We start from the raw sequence: 21188 nt of genomic DNA on the forward strand, positions 1-21188 counted from the left end.
CACAACCCCCCTCGGTCACCCTCTTTCCTTCCCCCTTTTCCTCTCCCTAAACACCCATCCTCACTTCCTTGGCCATGTCTTCCTACCCCCCCCCACCTCTGTCTCTCCTTCTGTCATCCTGTTTGCCTCTGTCCCCAAGCCATTCCATTAGTCCTGCTCTATAGGATCTATTTTCATCTGTCGTCTCTCTCCTCCTCTCCATCTGTCGGAGGCACTTTGGCTCTCTCCTTTTTCCTTTTCTTCACAGCACCATCAATACCTCTCCCTCTCATTCTACTTTCTCATTCTAGAAACAGTGCTTCCCTTCTGGCTCAGTTTAGTCCAAAAATAGTAACTGCATTTCCTAGCCTTGGGTAAGATAAAATATTAAACCACTCTGCACTTGCTGCCCACGCTGGTCATCGGGACACCATAAGAGCATCTTCACTGTGAACAGAAAGGGATTCTTCTGCTAAAACAAGAGAGTGTTTACTGCAGAGGCACGTGACTGAAAATAATCTAGGTCAGTAGTCTTGTGTCAGTATGTTTAAAATGCACCAGGACCGTTACCACTCACCTATTCCTTCTATAGATAGACCACAACATAAAAGACCAACACAACTGACATGCACGTCCTTGAGAATGCTTACAATGATCACTGAAACCCCAAATCTGAACATTCTAGACGTTCAGCTCCAGCTCTCACCTCATTGATTGAGTTCATAAGGTGCTTCCTACTGAGTGTCATGTTGAGTGTGCCGTTTTGACTCAGCATGGGCTGCTTGACAAACACAAAGTCACTGCGGCTGGAGAGGGTGGAGTAACAGGGCCTGTAGGTGCGTGTGTTCGGGTCCTGCGAGCCACCCACCACCTCCATGTAGCGGATGGGTCCGTCAGTGTTGAGCTGCAGGTGCATGTCCTTGCTGGGCCTCTGGAGGTAGCGGCTCGGCCGGTGGCTGTCGTAGCAGCAGCAGCATTCAGACCCGCCCAGATCTGTGCTGCGGTGTCGCAGGCAGCGTATCATGAGGACCACAAAGGTGATGAAGGACACGGCAGAGACGCAGGCCAATGAGATGATGAGATAAAGGGTGATATCCGACATCCCAGCACGGCGGGAGAATGGCGTGTGGCGGGGACCAGCGGGGGCCGTGTTGGCAGCACCCTTCTCCTCCACGGTTACCGTGATGGACACGGTGGTGGAAAGAGGAGGGTCACCGTTGTCCTGGATGATGACTACGATGTCATAGGCAGAGCCCCCCTCCTCCTCGGCCAGTTTGCGGGCTGTGCGAAGCTCACCTGTGTGGGCGCCGATTCGGAACAGCCCCGCGTTAGGCCCAGGCTCAATGGAGTAAAACAACCAGGCATTGTGACCACTGTCGGCATCCACCGCCACCAGTTTGTTAATGAGGTGCCCTGAGCCAGCAGACAGGGGAACTGTGAGCTGTAGCCCAGTGTCTTTAGGGTAGGAGGGGTGAACAATTGCCGGTGCATTGTCATTCAGGTCCACAATGAACACATGCACCGTGACGTTTGCTGTTCTTGGGGGCACACCAGCATCCCGTGCCTGCACCTCGATACGGAAGACATTAAGCTGTTCATGATCCAGTGAGCGCATGCTGTAGATGTGGCCACTGTCTGGGTTGATGTAGACATAGGAGGAGATGGGCGAGCCCTGGACCATGCTGGGGAGGATAGAATAGGAGACACGAGCGTTGTCCCCAAGGTCTGGATCTGTGGCTGAAACCATGGCGATAGGGGTGCTGGGGGCATTGCTCTCTGGAATGTCTACCGAGTAGGAAGGCTGGGAAAAGGTGGGGGCGTTGTCATTTACATCAGACAGCTTCACTACAAAGGTGGTCCGTGATGACAGCTGAGGGGACCCAGCATCAGTAGCCATTATGACTACCGTGTACTCTGGGACGCTTTCACGGTCTAGGTTTCCATCGGTGATGAGGCTGTAGTGTCCACCGAAGGCCGAGTTGAGTTTGAATGGCAGCCCGGCTTGGACCTTTAATGTCACCTCACCATTTTTGCCAGAGTCCATGTCCCTTGCACTGATGAGTGCTATCACAGTCTCTGGTGCCGAGTCCTCTCTGATGGGACTGGTCAGTGACGTCAGTGTCACCTCTGGCGTGTTGTCGTTGACGTCAGTGATGTCAATAATGACGTTACAGGAGCCCTCCATGGCAGGCGAGCCCCCATCCCTCGACTGTACCGTGATGTGGTACACACTGGCCGTCTCATAATCCACATCGCCATTAACACGGATCTCCCCGCTTTTAGAATCCACGCTAAACAGCTTGAGGACGCGTTCCGGTGTGTATTTACTAAACAAGAACGACATTTCTCCATTGTGACCTGAATCCGCGTCGGTTGCGTTCAGTTTCGTCACTAAAGTGCCTGGTGCTACATTCTCCAACAGGCTAACTTTCTTTATTGGCTCGTCAAAGACGGGCGCATTGTCATTCACGTCCAGAATTTTAATGAACAGAAGGGTTGAGCCAGATCTCTCGGGCTGCCCCCCGTCCACGGCAGTGAGCAACAGGCGAAACGAGGCCTGCGTTTCCCTATCCAGAGCCTTTTCCACCACTAGCTCAGGAAACTTACTGCCGTCACTTTTCGTTTCCACATTCAAGACAAAGCAGTCGTTCGGTGCCAAATGATAAGTGCGTAAAGAATTGGTACCCACGTCTGGATCGCGTGCGCTCTCCAAACGGAACCGGGTACCCGGTGCGGCCGCTTCGGATATTTCCAAGGAAATGTTCTTGGTCGAAAACTGCGGTGCGTTGTCATTCACATCGATAATGTTCACCACGACGCGATCTATGTGTAAAGGGTTCTCGAGTATAATTTGAAGGTGCAACGAGCACGTCGAACTCACTTCGCATATCTGCTCCCGGTCGATCTTTTGACTGATGACCAAATCGCCCGTCGCCTGGTTTACCTCGAAATACTGCGCGTTGTCCTCCGAGACCACCCGCAACTTCCTCTGGATGATCCTTTGGGCCGTTAGACCCAAATCGTTAGCGATGTTCCCGACCACGGAACCCCGGCTGAGCTCCTCCGCCACGGAATAGCTGAGCTGGGCGGACGCGCACGAGAGGTAAGCCAGGGAAAAGCAAAGCCTCAGCGCGCACCATCCTCCGGAGCGCTTCCTCCTCTGTCTGGATTCCATTGTGCTGCGGGACGGTCCAGAACGGGACGTGTGAAGTTCCTCTTTCACCGTAACTCTTTCATTGTTGGGTCTAAACGACGCTACGAGGCCGTCGGTAAAGTTTTCCGTTTTCGAAACATGGCGATCGAAATATTAGAGGTAATCATCGTGTCGGCCCGTTTCTCGGGGGGAAAAAAAAGAGTAACAACTTTGACTAGTAGTCAGCCTCCCTCCCCCGGCCGAAACTCCTCTCTCTCCCTCCTCTGCTTCACTCCCCTCATGGGCGGAGAGAGAGAGACACCAGTAGAGTAACGCTTCCCATTGGAAGGCAGACTAACCAGCTCTGCTCACAGAGCTCTGTCACACTCACACAGCCACAGTGGGAGAGAAAACTTTTCAGAGGAACTTCACTAACCAGCGAGAGTGCAATTCGGTGTTGTAGCAGCCTACATGTTGATTGATTGAAGTTTAAAAGTTTAGTAAACGTGCTATCCTGGGCAAACAAAACAGCGAATGGATGATGGCAGATATATATATATTTTTTACGTTTTCCGGAAAGAATACAAACTTTATAGCTACCCTATGAGACAAACAGAAAGATGCACATTAAGGACGGTAAATTATAACTCATTATGTCGTGTGGAGATGCAGACCACCTGTTGCCAATGCCAGCTTTCAATGGCATGAACGTGAAAAGTACAAAACACTACTGATCCAAATGTTAAATGTAGCCACAAGGGGGCATGCTTTCAAAGCTAATTTTTCTCCTTCTGACAAACAGGCTGGGCAGTTTATGTAAACTGCACTTCTGGCAAAGATTCACCATTTAATAATTGGCTATTAGATATAAGAGTTGATCCCTCCCACATATGCATTTACACTCAGCTGTTTTGGTAAACGTAAGATACAAGGGAGAGGTCCGGATTATGTTCTACTATTTTAGGCCTCAGGAAACAGCCTGTATAAGATTGTATTTTGCTGGGCCAATGGACGTAGGCTAATGCTGGGGTGTTTCCCCATTATACCTTTTATGTTAAATAATTATGAGAAAGAGGTTGTAGACAGCAAATAGAGCATGAATTAAAATAGTAAATTCTCTTTCCAGAAAATATAATTTATTAAAGAAGAAAATGAATAAAATATCTAAAAGTGTGTTACAGAAAACTTACTTTGGCAACTTGAAAAATATATATATGTTTTCACGATTAGACTAATACAAAATTGTGATTGAACCATTTGAAATGCTCTCTGGAGAATAAGTTTAGCCCTTATGTGACATTTTAGAATACACTACACAAGAATTAGTTGATAAACTTGCACCTAACAGCAACTGATATGTATCAATCAGCACTGCTAACAACATATTGTTAAGCCATTGACATTGTCATCATGAGTAGTGCCAATGAAATGTAGTGCAAAATAGGATTTAAAGGTAGGGTAAGTGATTTTATTTGGTTAAAATAAGTGTTAAATAGCTCTATAGCAACGAGTACAATCAGAATATAGAGTGTTTCTTCAGTGACAGGAGTCTCCCTGTCTCTCCAGCTCATTATAAAACAGAAAATGCATTTTCAGGTCAGGATACCAATTTTATCCTATCATGATAGAGAACTCAGTCAGTCAGGATACAGATTAAACATGCGAAATTTGATTGGAAGTGATGACACAAAGAAATGAGCAGACACAATTGGAACTGAAACACTAAGATTATAATTGGGTGCTCTCTCCTGATTGGCTGACATTTCGTGAACTACCTGAAAATGTATTTTCTGTTTATTAAAGAGCTGGAGAGACAGGAAGACCCGATACTGAACAAACACTCTATAGCAATGATTATATCAGAATATAGTGCTTTAACATTTTAACAAAACCTTTTTGTTTTGACCAAAAAATATCACTTACCCCCCCAAAAAAAGCATGTTCTGTTTTATGCATCTGCAAACATTGTAGTAGGTATACATTATACATGATATTACTATTGCAATATGCAATGCACAATGTATGTTGCATAGTGTATTGCTAGGCCTAATTATTTCATATATAGGCTATAGTGTCTTTATACCTTATATTGCTGCTTATCTTTCTATTTTGAGGAAATAACGACAATGTTTCTTAGATTGTTGCTTATAGTGATATTTATTTGTTGAAATAAGTGTTAAATCTCTATATCGTGATAGTAGTAGTAGAGTGTTTGTTCCTAACAGGAGTCTCCCTAACTCTCCAACTCTTAAGAGAAAACAGAAAATGCATTTTCAGGTATATCAATTATATCCAATCAGGAGAGAGAATTCACACCGGATACAGTTACAGGATAAACAAATGAATTGGAAGTGATGACACAGAGAGGAGAGCAGAACTGGAACACTATTCAAATTGAAGCTGATGAATGGGTAGGCCTACTCTCTTCTGATTGGCTGAAACTACAGCAATGATTATTAATAATAATTTGAAAATATATTTTTATAATTTGATAATAATTTACCATCAAAATATAGAGCTTTAACCTTTAAAAAAAACTGATATTAAATATCACTTACTATACCTTTAAGTGTAATGCACCAATTTCATCAAGACAAACTGCTTGAATACCTCTAATACCTGGCAATAAAGCTGTTGTGATACTGATATATAACACTTTATATGATTATATATGGATGACCCAGAATTATATCACAAACATTTTGCCCTGCCTCAGTGCTCACCTGCTGGCTCTCAAAGGTCCACGTGCTGTCAGGCAAAGAAGCGTCTAGGACGTTCATCATTTCCTTAAAGTCAGTGGTGCTGCTGGGTTTAACAAATGTGAAATCACTGTACTCTGACATGGGAGAGAGACAGGACCTGAACGATTGACTCTGAGATAACATGTCTCCTCCCAGGACCTCCACATACTTAATAGGTCCGTCTGAGTTGAGCTGGATCTGCAGGTTTCTGTTGGGGTTCTTGTAATCATCAAAGTCAGCCCGTCTCATGCAACAACTATCGCTGCCTCTACTGCTCCTTATGCACTTAACAGCTAAGATGAGAAAAGTCACAAGAGACAGAACGGACACTGCGGCCAGAGAGAGAATCAAATATAGTGTTATTCTACCACTTTTCTTCGGTTCTGCTATTTTGTGTCTGATATCTGAGATAGGTTCATGGAGTCCATCCTCAAGCAAGATTGATACAGTAACCGTGGAGGACTGGACTGGTTCTCCGTCGTCTTTGATCTCTATAATAAGCCTCTGAGAGGAGTCATCCTGCTCGTATACAGCGCGTTTAGTCCTCACCTCTCCTGTGTAAAGACTGACAATGAACAGAGAGGCGTCCGTGGCCTCCGCCAGCTTATAGGAGATCCAGGCGTTATGGCCCGAGTCAGCGTCCACGGCCGTCACCTTAGTAACCAGATGGCCTGCTTTAGCAGACCGAGGCATCCTCTGATGAGAGAGCGAGCCCAGAATAGCGGATGATGGGTAAATAACAGTGGGGGCATTGTCGTTCTGGTCCAGGATGAAAACATTTACAGTAGCGTTACAGTTAAGAGACGGAGAGCCCTGGTCCTTTGCCTGCACCTGAATCTGAAACACCTTCAGTTTCTCATAGTCAAACGAGTGCATGCTGTAGATGCTGCCATTATCAGAGTTGATGTACACATATGAAGACACAGACACGTCCTGCACTTTGGAATCTAAGATGGAGTAGGAAATCTTTGCATTTTCACCTAAATCCAGATCAGATGCAGATAGTGAATGCAGTATCGACCCCGCCACGCCATTCTCTTTTAAATACACATTATATGAGGCCTGGGTGAATACAGGAGGGTTGTCATTAACATCAATGATGCTGACAGGTATAGTTTTCTTACTAGTCAGGGGAGGAGAGCCTGAATCAGTGGCTGTTATCTTAATATTATACTGTGAGAAACTCTCTCGGTCTAAAACACCACTGGTAACCAGTGCGTAATTATTGGAAAATGAGGGTTTCAGATTAAAAGGAGAGCCCTTCTCTAGCTGTAATGTAACTTTTCCATTTTCACCAGAATCAGCATCCCGTGAACTAAGCAATGCAACTACCGTACCACTCGGCGCGTCCTCGCGCACGGGACTCGGTTTAGAAGTAAGAACAATTTCAGGGGCATTATCGTTAATGTCAATTACATCGATCTGCACGCGACAGTGGCCCTCCATTTCAGGAATTCCTTTATCTTTGGCAGTTATATCAATGCCATATGAAGCAGTTGTTTCATAATCTAATTCCCCCTTGAGAGTAATTTCACCTGTTAAAGGGTCAATGTCGAACATGGCTAATACCATGTCCGGCGTTCGAGAACCAAATGAGAATTCAATTTCACCATTTGGACCTTCGTCCGCATCTGTTGCTTTTGGTTTTATAACAATAGTGCCCTTCGCAGTGTTTTCACTTAGGGATATTTTGTAAATTGTTTTTTCAAACACTGGAACGTTGTCGTTATTATCAAGAACAGTAATGGTTATTTGTGATGTGCCAGTTCTCACTGGGTTCCCCCCATCTAATGCTGTTAATAATAAGTTGTGAACCGCCTTTCTCTCTCTATCCAATGGTTTCTCTAAAACAAGTTCAGGGACAGTCTTACCATTTTCAATTTCTTTCATTTTGAGGGAAAAACACTCATTTTTGTTAAGCGAGTGGGTTTTGAGTGAATTGCCTCCAACGTCGGGATCTAATGCGCTCTCCAAAGGAAAACGCGTGCCTACTGCCGTTGACTCGGCTATTTTCAAAGAAAGATCCTTAGAAAGGAAGCTTGGTGAATTGTCATTAATGTCTCGTATTTCTACTTCAATCCGGTGTAATTGTAGCGGGTTCTCTAAGACAACTTGCAGAGGTAGAACACAGCTTGCGCTTTGTCCGCATAAAGCCTCTCTGTCTATTCTGTCATTCACAACCAGCTCGCCCTTCCCCGCGTCCACACTGAAATATTGCTTACCAGCCTCCGAGGCAACGCTCAGTTTACGGTCAAAAATCTCTGATGATCCTAAACCCAGATCTTTGGCTAGATTTCCTACAACAGAACCCCGTTTTAATTCCTCCGGGATACTGTAGCGAGTCTGTCCGTCTATTGTACTCCACATGAGAAAGAAATAATGCCACCAAAGACCGTGCCATCTCCAGTCTCGATATCCAGTTCTCTTTGTCATCCCTGAACAGTCACAATTCCTTTCTTCCCATAACGAATAAAAACAGGATCTTCACATAAAATCCATTAGAAGAACGCATAATATAAAATCTAAAGTAGGATACATAGCCTAAAATGTTTCATGTCATTGTGTAAACGAAGCCTGTTTTATCCTCCATCTCCGAGCACTATACGTGTTATGGTGCTGAAGCTGCGTTGGGGGAGGGAGTAGATCTCTTTGTACAGTTCTGTATGCTATTGGTGCACATCTCCATCTTTAACATCCAATAAGAGCTGAACTGAGCAGCTCTCTTAAAGCCATAACAGCAGCCTATGAACTGTGACAGAAACACTGCAGAGCATGTGTTAAAACAGGGGACATCAGTTCTCTTATTTGATACATTTATCACAAAATTAATTAAAAAAACGAGAGGATTCATGACTATATAAAATGTATCTTCCATATTAATGGTTTATGTATGTCACCAAATAGCCTATCACACAAGCTCTATAAGATAGAAAAACGTTGTTTGTCCATATTCACATCTGTTGCTGACTAAACGCCTGTTTAAAACCCTACCTATAGTAAAGCCATCATTATGGACGTCGCTGTCCATGGCTGTGGTGCTGAAACACACCGCATAATGCATTTAAAGGGATATTTAACTTTCAAACATGTTTGGGGTCATTTTAACGGCTACTCAGGCTTTTGTGAGCACCCCGGACAGTTTTTAAGTTGCTTGATTTAATATTTCGATTTTTGATATAATTTGTTATCAGACACGCCACCTTCCTATACAAACCCTTTGTAACTTCAAACTCCATTTTAACCATGATGGATTCATCGAAAACACCTGTTCTTGGTTCTGGTGACTCATCCTGCCCTCTTAATACGTGAGGGGCCGTGTTTTTCCAATTACTTTTTTCATTACTTTTATTTGCATATATATTTTTTTTATTTTCCAAAAATAAAATAAAAAACATTAATGAAAAAATAAATTTAAAAAATAGACGTAAAAATCACTCCTAACATGTTTGAAAATGAAATAACCCTTTAAAATGCAACCGCAAATAACAGTCAAACTTCCAGTGTTTTCTTTCAAACATCTGTATATTTCAACTAGTTTCGCTGGTGAGGAAATGAACACTTCCCAAAATCTCTCTCTCTCTCTCTCTCTCTCTCTCTCACACACACACACACACACACACACACACACACACACACACACACACACACACACACACACACACACACACACACACACACACACACACACACACACACACACACACACACACACACACACACACACACACACACACACACACACACACACACACACACACACACACACGATTAAAAATAATAATTTGATCTGTATGATAAAGGAGTAGTGTCCAATACGTTGTTTGTCCATCCATTCACATCTTATGCTTGTTTGTCCACCTACCCATGATGCTATTTAAATGCCTGTTTGACACCCTGTAGTAAACGCATCTGGGTGCCACTGTCCATGGTGTCCTGCGTGGTGTGAAACATGCTGCATTTCAAATGCAACCGCAAATGGTGACATGTTCTATAACTTAAATAAATTAAAAGATCTAAAAGTGTCTGAAAACAAACTACCAAAGACTATTCAAACAGCCTTTACAACTTTTTCCACTGGAGCGTGTTATGTGATGCAGTGATTTTTTTTCTTTTCATGTAACCAAACATATTTACAGTATAGCTATAAGTATCTGCTGCCAAGAGTAGAGGACGGAATAGGAGACATTATTCTCTGCTCACCTGCTGGCTCTCAAAGGTCCACGTGCTGTCGGGCAAAGAAGCGTCTAGGACGTTCATCATTTCCTTAAAATCAGTGGTGCTGCTGGGTTTAACGAAGGTGAAATCACTGTACTCTGACATGGGAGAGAGACACGACCTGAACGATTGACTCTGAGACAACATGTCTCCTCCCAGGACCTCCACGTACTTGATAGGTCCATCTGTGTTCAGCTGAATCTGCAGGTTTCTGTTGGGGTTCTTGTAATCATCAAAATCATCCCGTGTCATGCAGCAACTATCGCTGCCTCTACTGCTCCTTATGCACTTAACAGCTAAAATAAGAAAAGTCACAAGAGACAGCACGGACACGGCAGCCAGAGACAAGATCAAATAAAGTGTTATTCTACCGCTTTTTTTATTTGGTTCTGCTACTTTGTGTCTGATATCTGAGATAGGTTCATGGAGTCCATCCTCGAGCAGGATTGATACTGTAACCGTGGAGGACTGGACTGGTTCTCCATCGTCTTTGATCTCTATAATCAGCCTCTGAGAGGAGTCATCCTGCTCGTATACAGCGCGTTTAGTCCTCACCTCTCCTGTGTAAAGACTGACAGTGAACAGAGAGGCGTCTGTGGCCTCCGCCAGCTTATAGGAGATCCAGGCGTTATGGCCCGAGTCAGCGTCCACGGCCGTCACCTTAGTAACCAGATGGCCTGCTTTAGCAGAACGAGGCATCCTCTGATGAGAGAGCGAGCCCAGAATAGCGGAGGAGGGGTAAATAACAGTGGGGGCATTGTCGTTCTGGTCCAGGATAAAAACATTAACAGTAGCGTTGCAGCTAAGAGATGGAGAGCCCTGGTCCTTTGCCTGCACCTGAATCTGAAACATCTTCAGTTTCTCATAGTCAAACGAGTGCATGCTGTAGATGCTGCCATTATCAGAGTTTATGTACACATATGAAGACACAGACACGTCCTGCACTTTGGAATCTAATATGGAGTAGGAAATCTTGGCATTTTCACCTAAATCCAGATCAGATGCAGATAGTGAATGAAGTATCGACCCCGCCACGCCATTCTCTTTTAAATACACATTATATGAGGCCTGAGTGAATACAGGAGGGTTGTCATTAACATCAATGATACTGACTGGTATAGTTTTCTTACTGTTCAGGGAAGGAGAGCCTGAATCAGTGGCTGTTATCTTAATATCATACTCTGAGAAGCTCTCTCGGTCTAAAACACCACTGGTAACCAGTGCGTAATTATTGGAAAATGAGGGTTTGAGTCTAAAAGGAGAGCCCTTCTCTAGCTGTAATGTAACTTTTCCGTTTTCACCAGAATCAACATCCCTTGAACTGAGTAATGCAACCACCGTACCACTCGGTGCGTCCTCGCGCACGGGACTCGGTTGAGAAGTAAGAACAATTTCAGGGGCATTATCGTTAATGTCAATTACATCGATCTGCACGCGACAGTGACCCTCCATTTCTGGACTTCCTTTATCTTTTGCAGTTATGTCAATGGTATATGAAGCAGTTGTTTCATAATCTAATTCCCCCTTAAGAGTAATTTCACCTGTTAAATAATCCATGTTGAACATGGTTAATACCATGTCTGGCGTTCGAGAACCAAATGAGAATTCAATTTCACCATTTGGACCTTCGTCCGCATCTGTTGCTTTTGGTTTTATAACAATGGTGCCCTTCGCAGTGTTTTCACTTAGGGATATTATGTAAACAGGTTTTTCAAACACTGGAACGTTGTCGTTATTATCAAGAACAATAATGGTTATTTGTGATGTGCCTGTTCTCACTGGGTTCCCTCCATCTAACGCTGTTAACAATAAGTTGTGAACAGCTTTCTTCTCTCTATCTAAAGGCTTCTCTAAAACAAGTTCAAGGACAGTCTTACCATTTTCAATTTCTTTAATTTTGAGGGAAAAACACTCATTCTTGCTAAGCGAGTGGGATTTGAGTGAATTGACTCCAACGTCGGGATCTAATGCGCTCTCCAAAGGAAAACGCGTACCTACTACCGTTAATTCGGCTATTTTCAAAGAAAGATCCTTAGAAAGGAAGCTTGGTGAGTTGTCATTAATGTCTCGTATTTCTACTTCAATCCGGTGTAAATGTAGCGGGTTCTCTAAGACAACTTGCAGAGGTAGAACACAGCTTGCGCTTTGTCCGCATAAAGCCTCTCTGTCTATTCTGTCATTCACCACCAGCTCGCCCTTCCCCGCATCCACATTGAAATACTGCTTACCAGCCTCCGAGGCGACACGCAGTTTACGATCAAAAATCTCTGATGGTCCTAAACCCAGATCCTTGGCTAGGTTTCCTACAACAGAACCCCGTTTTAATTCCTCCGGGATACTGTAGCGTGTCTGTCCGTCTACTGTACTCCACATGAGAAAGAAATACTGCCACCAAAGACAGTGCCATCTCCAGTCTCGATATCCAGTTCTCTTTGTCATCCCTGAACCGTCACAATGCTTTTTTTCCCATAACGAATAAAAACAGCATCTTCACATGAAATCCATTCGAAAAACGGGTTATTCCGATAGAAACATTGGCATTATATAGACGTAACATCTAAAGTAGGATGCATAGCCTAAAAATGGTTTCATGTCTTTGTTTAAGAACGAAACCTGCTCTATCCTCCATCTCCCCTGCACTCAACGGGTTATGGTACTGAAGCTGCACTGGGGGAGGGAGTAGATCTCTTTGTACAGTTCTGTGTGCTATTGGTGCACAATGTCTATCTTTAACATCCAATGAGAGTGGAAGTAAAGCTCTTAAAGCCATAACAGCAGGCTGTCACTGAGACATTGCAGAGCATGTGATAAACACCGGTGGTGTCAATCGGCTCTATTATTTGATATACCTTTACCACGACATGTATGAAAAACGAGAGGATTCAAGTTTATATAATGTATAGGCCTAACTTCCATATGAACGGTTTATGTATGTCAACAAATATCACACAATCTCTATAAGATGGAAAAGGAGAAAAAAACACCTGTTTGAAACCCTGTAAACCCATCTGTGGGAGCAAAGTTTGAATATTGTGTTCATTTGAATAATTACTGCTTTATTTTGTGGTTTTGGTTCAACAGTTCATATGTTGAAGTATCTGATTGTTAAATAAGCTAAGTTAAAAAGGTTAAAGGAGTTAATAATTTGTTTAAATCTTGGTGATGTGCTTTAGGTTAAAAATGATGCTGTTACTGTAGCTAAGAAGAGAGCTTAGGTTGTGTAACTGAGAATTTCATTACAAATTGCTAACACCTGAGTGTTTAGGGCAGTGCAGATTCAGTTGATGTCCAAGACAAGGTCAAAGCGACACGGTTTTTTGACCGTAGTATATTTTTGAGTTGAAGATTTGTTTTATTAGATTTATTAGGAACACATTTTTGTGTTCCTAATACATTTTATAAATGTATAAATTCCTAACACATTTTTGTGGATGTCACATCTTTGTGGATGTCGCTGTCCATGGCTGTGGTGCTGAAACACACTGCATTTCAAATGCAACTGCAGTCAAACTCTCACGTGTTTTTTTTTTAAAAAACATCTTTTTAAAACATCAGTACATTTCAACAAGTTTCACTGGTGGTGAGGAAATGTCCACTTCCCAAAATGTCGCACGTGCACACACACACACGCACGCGCCTGCACACACACACACACACACACACACACACACACACACACACACACACACACACACACACACACACACAAAAGATAAAATGAAGACAATTAATTCTATAATCCTTCATTTCATGATAAAGGAATATCCAACGTTGTTTGTCCACCCATTCACATCTGTTGCTAACTAAACGCTTGTTTGAAACCCTATAGCAAACCTCTCTGTATGGTGTATGTATGTGTCGCTGTCCATCGCTGTGGTGCTGAAACATATTGCATGTTCAAATGCAACAGCAAATAACCGTCATGGTGACTGACATGTTCTATAACTTGAATAAATTCAACAATCTACAAGTGGCCAAAAACTCATTGCCAAAGACACACAGCTTTTGCAACTTTGTCAGTGTTATGGGTGTGCTGAAGTGTTTTTTTCTTTCATGTAGCCAAGAACTGTACAGACATCCCTATGGAGCATCTGATGCCAAAAGTATGAAGACAAAATAGGAGACCTTATTACTCTCTGCTCACCTGCTGGCTCTCAAAGGTCCACGTGCTGTCGGGCAAAGAAGCGTCTAGGACGTTCATCATCTCCTTAAAATCAGTGGTGCTGCTGGGTTTAACGAAGGTGAAATCGCTGTACTCTGACATGGGAGAGAGACACGACCTGAACGACTGACTCTGAGACAACATGTCTCCTCCCAGGACCTCCACGTACTTAATAGGTCCCTCTGAGTTGAGCTGGATCTGCAGGTTTCTGTTGGGGTTCTTGTAATCATCAAAGTCTTCCCGTCTCATGCAGCAACTATCGCTGCCTCTACTGCTCCTTATGCACTTAACAGCTAAGATGAGAAAAGTCACGAGAGAGAGCACGGACATTGCTGCCAGAGACAAGATCAAATAAAGTGTTATTCTACCACTTTTCTTATTTGGTTCTGCTACTTTGTGTCTGATATCTGAAATAGGTTCATGTAGTCCATCCTCGAGCAGGATTGATACAGTAACCGTGGAGGACTGAACTGGTTCCCCGTCGTCTTTGATCTCTATAATCAGCCTCTGAGAGGAGTCATCCTGCTCGTATACAGCGCGTTTAGTCCTCACCTCTCCTGTGTAAAGACTGACAGTGAACAGAGAGGCGTCCGTGGCCTCCACCAGCTTATAGGAGATCCAGGCGTTATGGCCCGAGTCAGCGTCCACGGCCGTCACCTTAGTAACCAGATGGCCTGCTTTAGCAGAGCGAGGCATCCTCTGATGAGAAAGCGAGCCCAGAACAGCGGAGGAGGGGTAAATAACAGTGGGGGCATTGTCGTTCTGGTCCAGGATAAAAACATTTACAGTAGTGTTACTGCTAAGAGATGGAGAGCCCTGGTCCTTTGCCTGCACCTGAATCTGAAACACCTTCAGTTTCTCATAGTCAAACGAGTGCATGCTGTAGATGCTGCCATTATCAGAGTTTATGTACACATATGAGGACACAGACACGTCCTGCACTTTGGAATCCAGGACTGAATATGAAATCTTTGCATTTTCCCCAAAATCAAGATCAGATGCTGACACTGAATAGAGTATGGAGCCTGCTACCCCGTTCTCTTTTAAATACACATTAAATGAGGGCTGAGTGAATATAGGAGGATTGTCATTCATATCAGTGATACTGACGGGTATAGTTTTCTTACTACTTAGAGGGGGAGATCCCGAATCAGTGGCTGTTATTTCAATCTTAAACTCTGCGACATTTTCTCGGTCTAAAACTGCATTAGTAACAAGTGCGTAATTATTGGCAAATGAGGGTTTGAGAGTAAAAGGAGAGCCCTTTGGCAGCTGTAACGTCACTTTACCGTTAACACCGGAGTCAAGGTCTCGTGCACTTAGCAAAGCTACTACTGTGCCACCAGGGGCGTCCTCGCGCACGGGACTAGGTTCAGATGTTAGAATAATCTCTGGGGCATTGTCGTTGACGTCTACAACCTCTACCTGGATAGTGCAATGTCCCTCCATTATATGAGATCCTTTGTCTTTCGCGCTTATGTCTATTTCATAATTTGGAACTCCTTCGAAATCCAATCTTCCTTTCAGCGTTACTATTCCAGACAGTGGGTCAATGTTGAATACAGACATGATACTATCGGGGACATGTGTACCAAAAGAATATTCTATCTCTCCATTTAGTCCCTCATCAATATCTTTTGCTACAAGCTGAACTACGGATGTGCCCTCTGCGCTATTTTCGCTTATAGAAACTTTGTACACGCTTTTTTCGAACACTGGAAAATTATCGTTAATATCAAGCACATTAATAATTATCTGAGATGTCCCAGATCTCACTGGATTTCCTCCATCAAATGCCGTCAAAAGAAGCTGGTGTACCGCTTTTTTCTCTCGATCAAGTGATTTAGCCAAGACTAGTTCTGGAACCTTCCTTCCACCCGAAACATCTTTGATTTTCAAACTGAAAAACTCATCTTTGCTTAACGTATAAGACTTAACATAATTAGCCCCAACATCAATGTCTTGTGCACTCTCCAATTGAAACAGTGCCCCTGCAGCTGTGGACTCAGCGATTTTTAATGTTACGTCTTTTGAAGGAAAACTTGGGGAGTTATCATTGATGTCTTGGATTTCCACTTCAACTCTATATAACCGCAAAGGGTTTTCAATGACAACCTGCAGTGGTAGAACACAGCTGGCGCTTTGTGCGCATAAAGCCTCTCTGTCTATTCTTTCATTCACAACCAGCTCGCCCTTTCCCGCATCCACACTGAAATACTGCTTACCAGCCTCCGAGGCGACACGCAATTTACGGTCAAAAATCTCTGATAGTCCCAAACCCAGATCTTTGGCTAAATTTCCTACTACAGAACCCTGTTTTGATTCCTCAGGGATTGTGTAGCGAGTCTGTCCATCTATTGTACTCCATAAGAGAAAGAAATAATGCCACCAAAGAGCCTGCCATCTCCAGTCTCGATGTCCCGTTCTTTTTGCCATCCCTGATGCGTTACAACACATTAATCCACCTCGACATGTTCTTTTTTCATAACAAAGAGCTCACTGTTGAAAATCCATTGCCTGATAAAATATTCCAGTATATAATTCGAAAGAATTTCTTATGACGGTATATATTAGACATTATTTAATCTCCAAATAGATGAGCGTATCCCGCTGTCTCTCAGAGCATTGTGAGGGTTATGGTGCTGATGCTGCACGGGGGGAAGGGAGTAGATCTCTTTGTACAGTTCTCTATTCTATTGGCGCACAGGATCCATCTCACGCCCAATGAAAACGAACCAGGGCTGCTTTGTTAAAGACACAGGAGTATTTAAAGCAGTGCTAGTAGCCTATGCATTGAAGAGCTTATCAGGGACATATGGGACACATTTTTATGGTACACCATAATGAAAATCAAATAAATAGCCTATAGGTTCATAAAATGGATATTTTCCCTAATTAGATCATAACCACAAAAGTATTGCAAACTAATACATTGAACAGGCCAACTTTTATTGTACTATATTTGAGCGCTTTGGCTTGAGAGTGAGAATGTTAGATCTAAACACATCGGGGATGCCATTCTTTTGTTGTGTCGCTGTCCAGAACAATGGTGCTGAAAACACTCAGCCACACTGCAATGCACATCAAAGTATAAAATCAAACTAGACAACGGTACTTTGCCTCATTAAAATGCAATTTGTAATGCCTCAGCACTTGTAGGCCTACTACGCCTACAAGTGCTGAGGCATTAAAAATACACACAATAGAAATTACGTTCTTGAGAAAAAGTATAGGAAGATGTGAACTGTCAACCTGTTTAACTGAAAATATACTCATAAGACGAAATGGTAATAATAATATGAGGGTAGCAAGAAAAGTATGAGATTATAGGCTAAATTGAAATGCAATGAACGAGGATTTTTCTCTTTTTCACACATGATATTGCAAGAAAAATAAAGCAACCTCGCTTCTTCTACCCACCCAGCACTCATCCTGGGCAGTGGAGCTGTGAAATAACATCCTTAACTAATGATATATTACCCTTGGTTAAAATATTTAATGATGAGATCATGATAAATTCATGATGTATTAATGATGTATTAATGTATGAATTAATGATGATGATGAATTAAGCATTAATTACGTGTATGAATTTGCATGCTCAAGTAAAGTGTGTCAGACTGGTTTCGGTTGAGGGCATTTTGTAAAAGAATGAAAAACAACAACTCATTGCCATTATTCTCAGCTCACCTGCTGGCTCTCAAACGTCCAAGTGCTGTCAGGTAAAGACGCATCTAGGACGTTCATCATCTCCTTAAAGTCAGTGGTGCTGCTGGGTTTAACGAAGGTGAAATCACTGTACTCTGACATGGGAGAGAGACACGACCTGAACGACTGACTCTGAGACAACATGTCTCCTCCCAGGACCTCCACGTACTTGATAGGTCCGTCTGAGTTGAGCTGGATCTGCAGGTTTCTGTTGGGGTTCTTGTAATCATCAAAGTCACTCCGTCTCATGCAGCAACTATCGCTGCCTCTACTGCTCCTTATGCACTTAACAGCTAAAATTAAAAAAGTAACAAGAGACAGCACGGACACCCCAGCCAGAGAGAGAATCAAATAAAGTGTTATTCTCCCACTTTTCTTATTGGACTCGGCTGCTTTCTGTCGAAGATCCAAAATGGGCTCATGTAGTCCATCCTCTAGTAGGATAGACACCGTGACAGTGGCAGATTGGACTGGTTCTCCGTCGTCTTTGATCTCTATAATCAGCCTCTGAGAGGAGTCATCCTGCTCATATACAGCACGTTTAGTCCTCACCTCTCCTGTGTAAAGACTGACAGTGAACAGAGAGGCGTCCGTGGCCTCCACCAACTTATAGGAGATCCAGGCGTTATGGCCCGAGTCAGCGTCCACGGCCGTCACCTTAGTAACCAGGTGGCCTGCTTTAGCAGAGCGAGGCATCCTCTGATGAGACAGTGAGCCCAGAACAGCGGAGGAGGGGTAAATAACATTGGGGGCATTGTCGTTCTGATCCAGTATAAAAACATTTACAGTAGCGTTGCTGCTAAGAGATGGAGAGCCCTGGTCCTTTGCCTGCACCCGAATCTGAAACACCTTCAGTTTCTCATAGTCAAACGAGTGCATGCCGTAGATGCTGCCATTATCAGAGTTTATATACACATATGAGGACACAGAGACGTCCTGCACTTTTGAATCTAAAATAGAGTAGGAAATCTTTGCATTTTCCCCAAAATCTATATCAGTGGCAGACACCGAGTATAGAATGGACCCTGGTACACAATTCTCTTTTAAGTACACGCTATATGAGGGCTGGCTGAACAGAGGAGCATTGTCATTCACATCAGTGATACGTACAGGTATAGTTTTCTTAGTAGTTAGAGGAGGAGAGGCTGAATCAGTGGCTGTTATCTCAATGTTATAGTCTGAGAAACGCTCTCGGTCTAAAGCACCGCTGGTAACCAGTGCGTAATTATTCGAAAACGATGGCTTCAGACTAAACGGAGAGCCCTTGGGTAATTGTAAAGTAACTTTACCGTTATCACTTGAATCAAGGTCCGTTACACTGATCAAAGCTACTACTGTGCCAGCAGGCGCATTTTCGCGCACTGGTTTTGGCTGAGATGCTAGGACAATTTCTGGTGCATTATCGTTAACGTCTACAACATCAATTTGTACACGACAATGACCCTCCATTACAGGAGTGCCCCTGTCCTTTGCAGTTACTTCTATTATATAAGAGGTAGCACTCTCATAATCCAGTTCTCCTTTCAAATAAATCTCTCCCGTTAAAGAATTAATGTCAAATATTGATAAAACTGAATCTGGCGTGCGAGCGCCAAAAGAGAACTCGACAACACCGTTTGTTCCCTCGTCAGCATCGGTTGCTTTAGTTTGAACTACAAATGTACCTTTTGCGCTGTTCTCCTCTAAAGACACTTTATATACATTTTTATCAAAAACTGGGTAATTGTCATTAATATCAAGAACATCAATTGTTATCTGTGAGGTTCCAGACATGATGGGGTTTCCACCATCTAACGCTGTCAATAGTAGATGATAAACAGCTGTTTTCTCTCGGTCGATGGGCCTTTCTAATACCAATTCAGGGACAGTTTTGCCATTTTCAACTTCTTTCATTTTCAAGACAAAGCATTCGTTTTTTCTTAAAGTGTATGATTTAAGCGAATTACTTCCCACATCTGGGTCCTCTGCGCTCTCCAAAGGAAAGCGTGTGCCGACTGTAGCTAATTCTGCAATTTTCAAAGACAGTTCTTTTGTAAGAAAACTAGGAGAATTGTCATTTATGTCTCTTATTTCCACCTCTATACGATGTAGCTGCAACGGATCCTCAACAACAACCTGGAGAGGCAACACACAGCTGACGCTTTGTCCGCATAAAGCCTCTCTGTCTATTCTCTCATTCACCACCAGCTCGCCCTTCCCCGCATCCACACTGAAATACTGCTTACCAGCCACAGACGCAACGCTCAGTTTACGTTCAGAAATCTCTGATAGTCCCAAACCTAGATCTTTGGCTAAATTTCCTACCACGGAGCCTTGTTTCAGCTCCTCCGGGATTGTGTAGCGTGTCTGCCCATCTATTGTACTCCACAAGAGAAAGAAATGATGCCACCAAAGAGCGTGCAATGTCCAGTCTCGGAATCCCATTCTCTTTGTCATCCCAAAACCATTAAAATACGTTATTTCCCATCGATATACAATATGGTTTGAAATCCATTTCCTGAAACGTTAATCCCACAGAATGATTCTTCAAATATTCCACCATAGCCTACGTTAAATAAAATATATTATAATATCATGACATGATGTATACGAGCTCATAGCCTTGTCACCACAAGCTCTAACCATTGTGAGGTGGTGCTGAAGCATAGGGGGAGGGAGTAGATCTCTTTGTACAGTTTGATGTACTATTGGAGCGCAGCGACAATCCCCATCATCCAATAAGAAACTGAACTGCGTTCTTAAAGTCACAGCAGCGTAAGAGGAGTCGGACACCACAGAGAGAAATAGCCCAATATGCTGTCATAATATTTTCTCATACAACGAGGGTTCACATTACACTTGGGCTAGATATATTGAATTGTGCACGCACACACACACACACACACACACACACACACACACACACACACACACACACACACACACACACACACACACACACACACACACACACACACACACACACACACACACACACACACACACACACACAACTCATTATTTGACGATATTTACACTAAGACTACACACACATACAACTTATTCCTTGAAAAATATAAACGAGTAGTGGTAATGAGCATGGAGCAGTTTCTTTAGTTTAGACAGAATTAATGACATGACACTTCATGAATGTAGCAGCCTACTGAAAAGGAAAGGAGTGGTGATGCTGTAACTGTCCACCTAAGTGGTGCTGAAACGTGGTCGCAAATGCCATCACCCATAACAACGAATGTCAAACAGAACGTGCTCT

At 43.2% G+C, this 21188-nt stretch overlaps 3 protein-coding genes across 11 annotated transcripts in view; all 3 read right to left on the reverse strand.

Annotated features, from left to right (window-relative positions):
* The window catches only part of LOC308075518 (protocadherin gamma-C5-like), a gene marked incomplete at its 5' end in the record, with an annotated part of 117743 nt that overhangs the window by 13578 nt on the left and 82977 nt on the right, over positions 1 to 21188 (reverse strand). For 2 of the 9 annotated variants that reach the window (XM_080415442.1, XM_080415441.1), the window contains one exon: positions 5836 to 8286. The exons of 5 other annotated variants lie outside the window; for them this stretch is intronic. In XM_080415442.1, coding sequence (XP_080271568.1) covers positions 5836 to 8286 — 2451 coding nt within the window. Of the gene's footprint in view, positions 1 to 685; positions 3387 to 5835; positions 8287 to 10053; positions 12508 to 21188 lie in introns of those variants that run through there. 2 more of the 9 variants (XM_080415440.1, XM_080415438.1) reach the window with 2 other exon arrangements.
* Positions 14198 to 16666, reverse strand: LOC308075520 (protocadherin gamma-C5-like; the record flags this gene model as incomplete). Its single annotated transcript, XM_080415448.1, has 1 exon — positions 14198 to 16666. One exon carries the CDS (start codon positions 16664 to 16666, stop codon positions 14198 to 14200), a length of 2469 nt encoding a protein of 822 aa, XP_080271574.1.
* Positions 17912 to 20374, reverse strand: LOC308075521 (protocadherin gamma-C5-like; the record flags this gene model as incomplete). The annotated part of the gene is made up of 1 exon (XM_080415449.1): positions 17912 to 20374. One exon carries the CDS (start codon positions 20372 to 20374, stop codon positions 17912 to 17914), a length of 2463 nt encoding a protein of 820 aa, XP_080271575.1.

Source organism: Gymnoscopelus braueri (genome assembly GCF_963280865.1).
Source record: "Gymnoscopelus braueri genome assembly, chromosome: 20".
Classification (NCBI taxonomy): Eukaryota; Metazoa; Chordata; class Actinopteri; order Myctophiformes; family Myctophidae; genus Gymnoscopelus; species Gymnoscopelus braueri.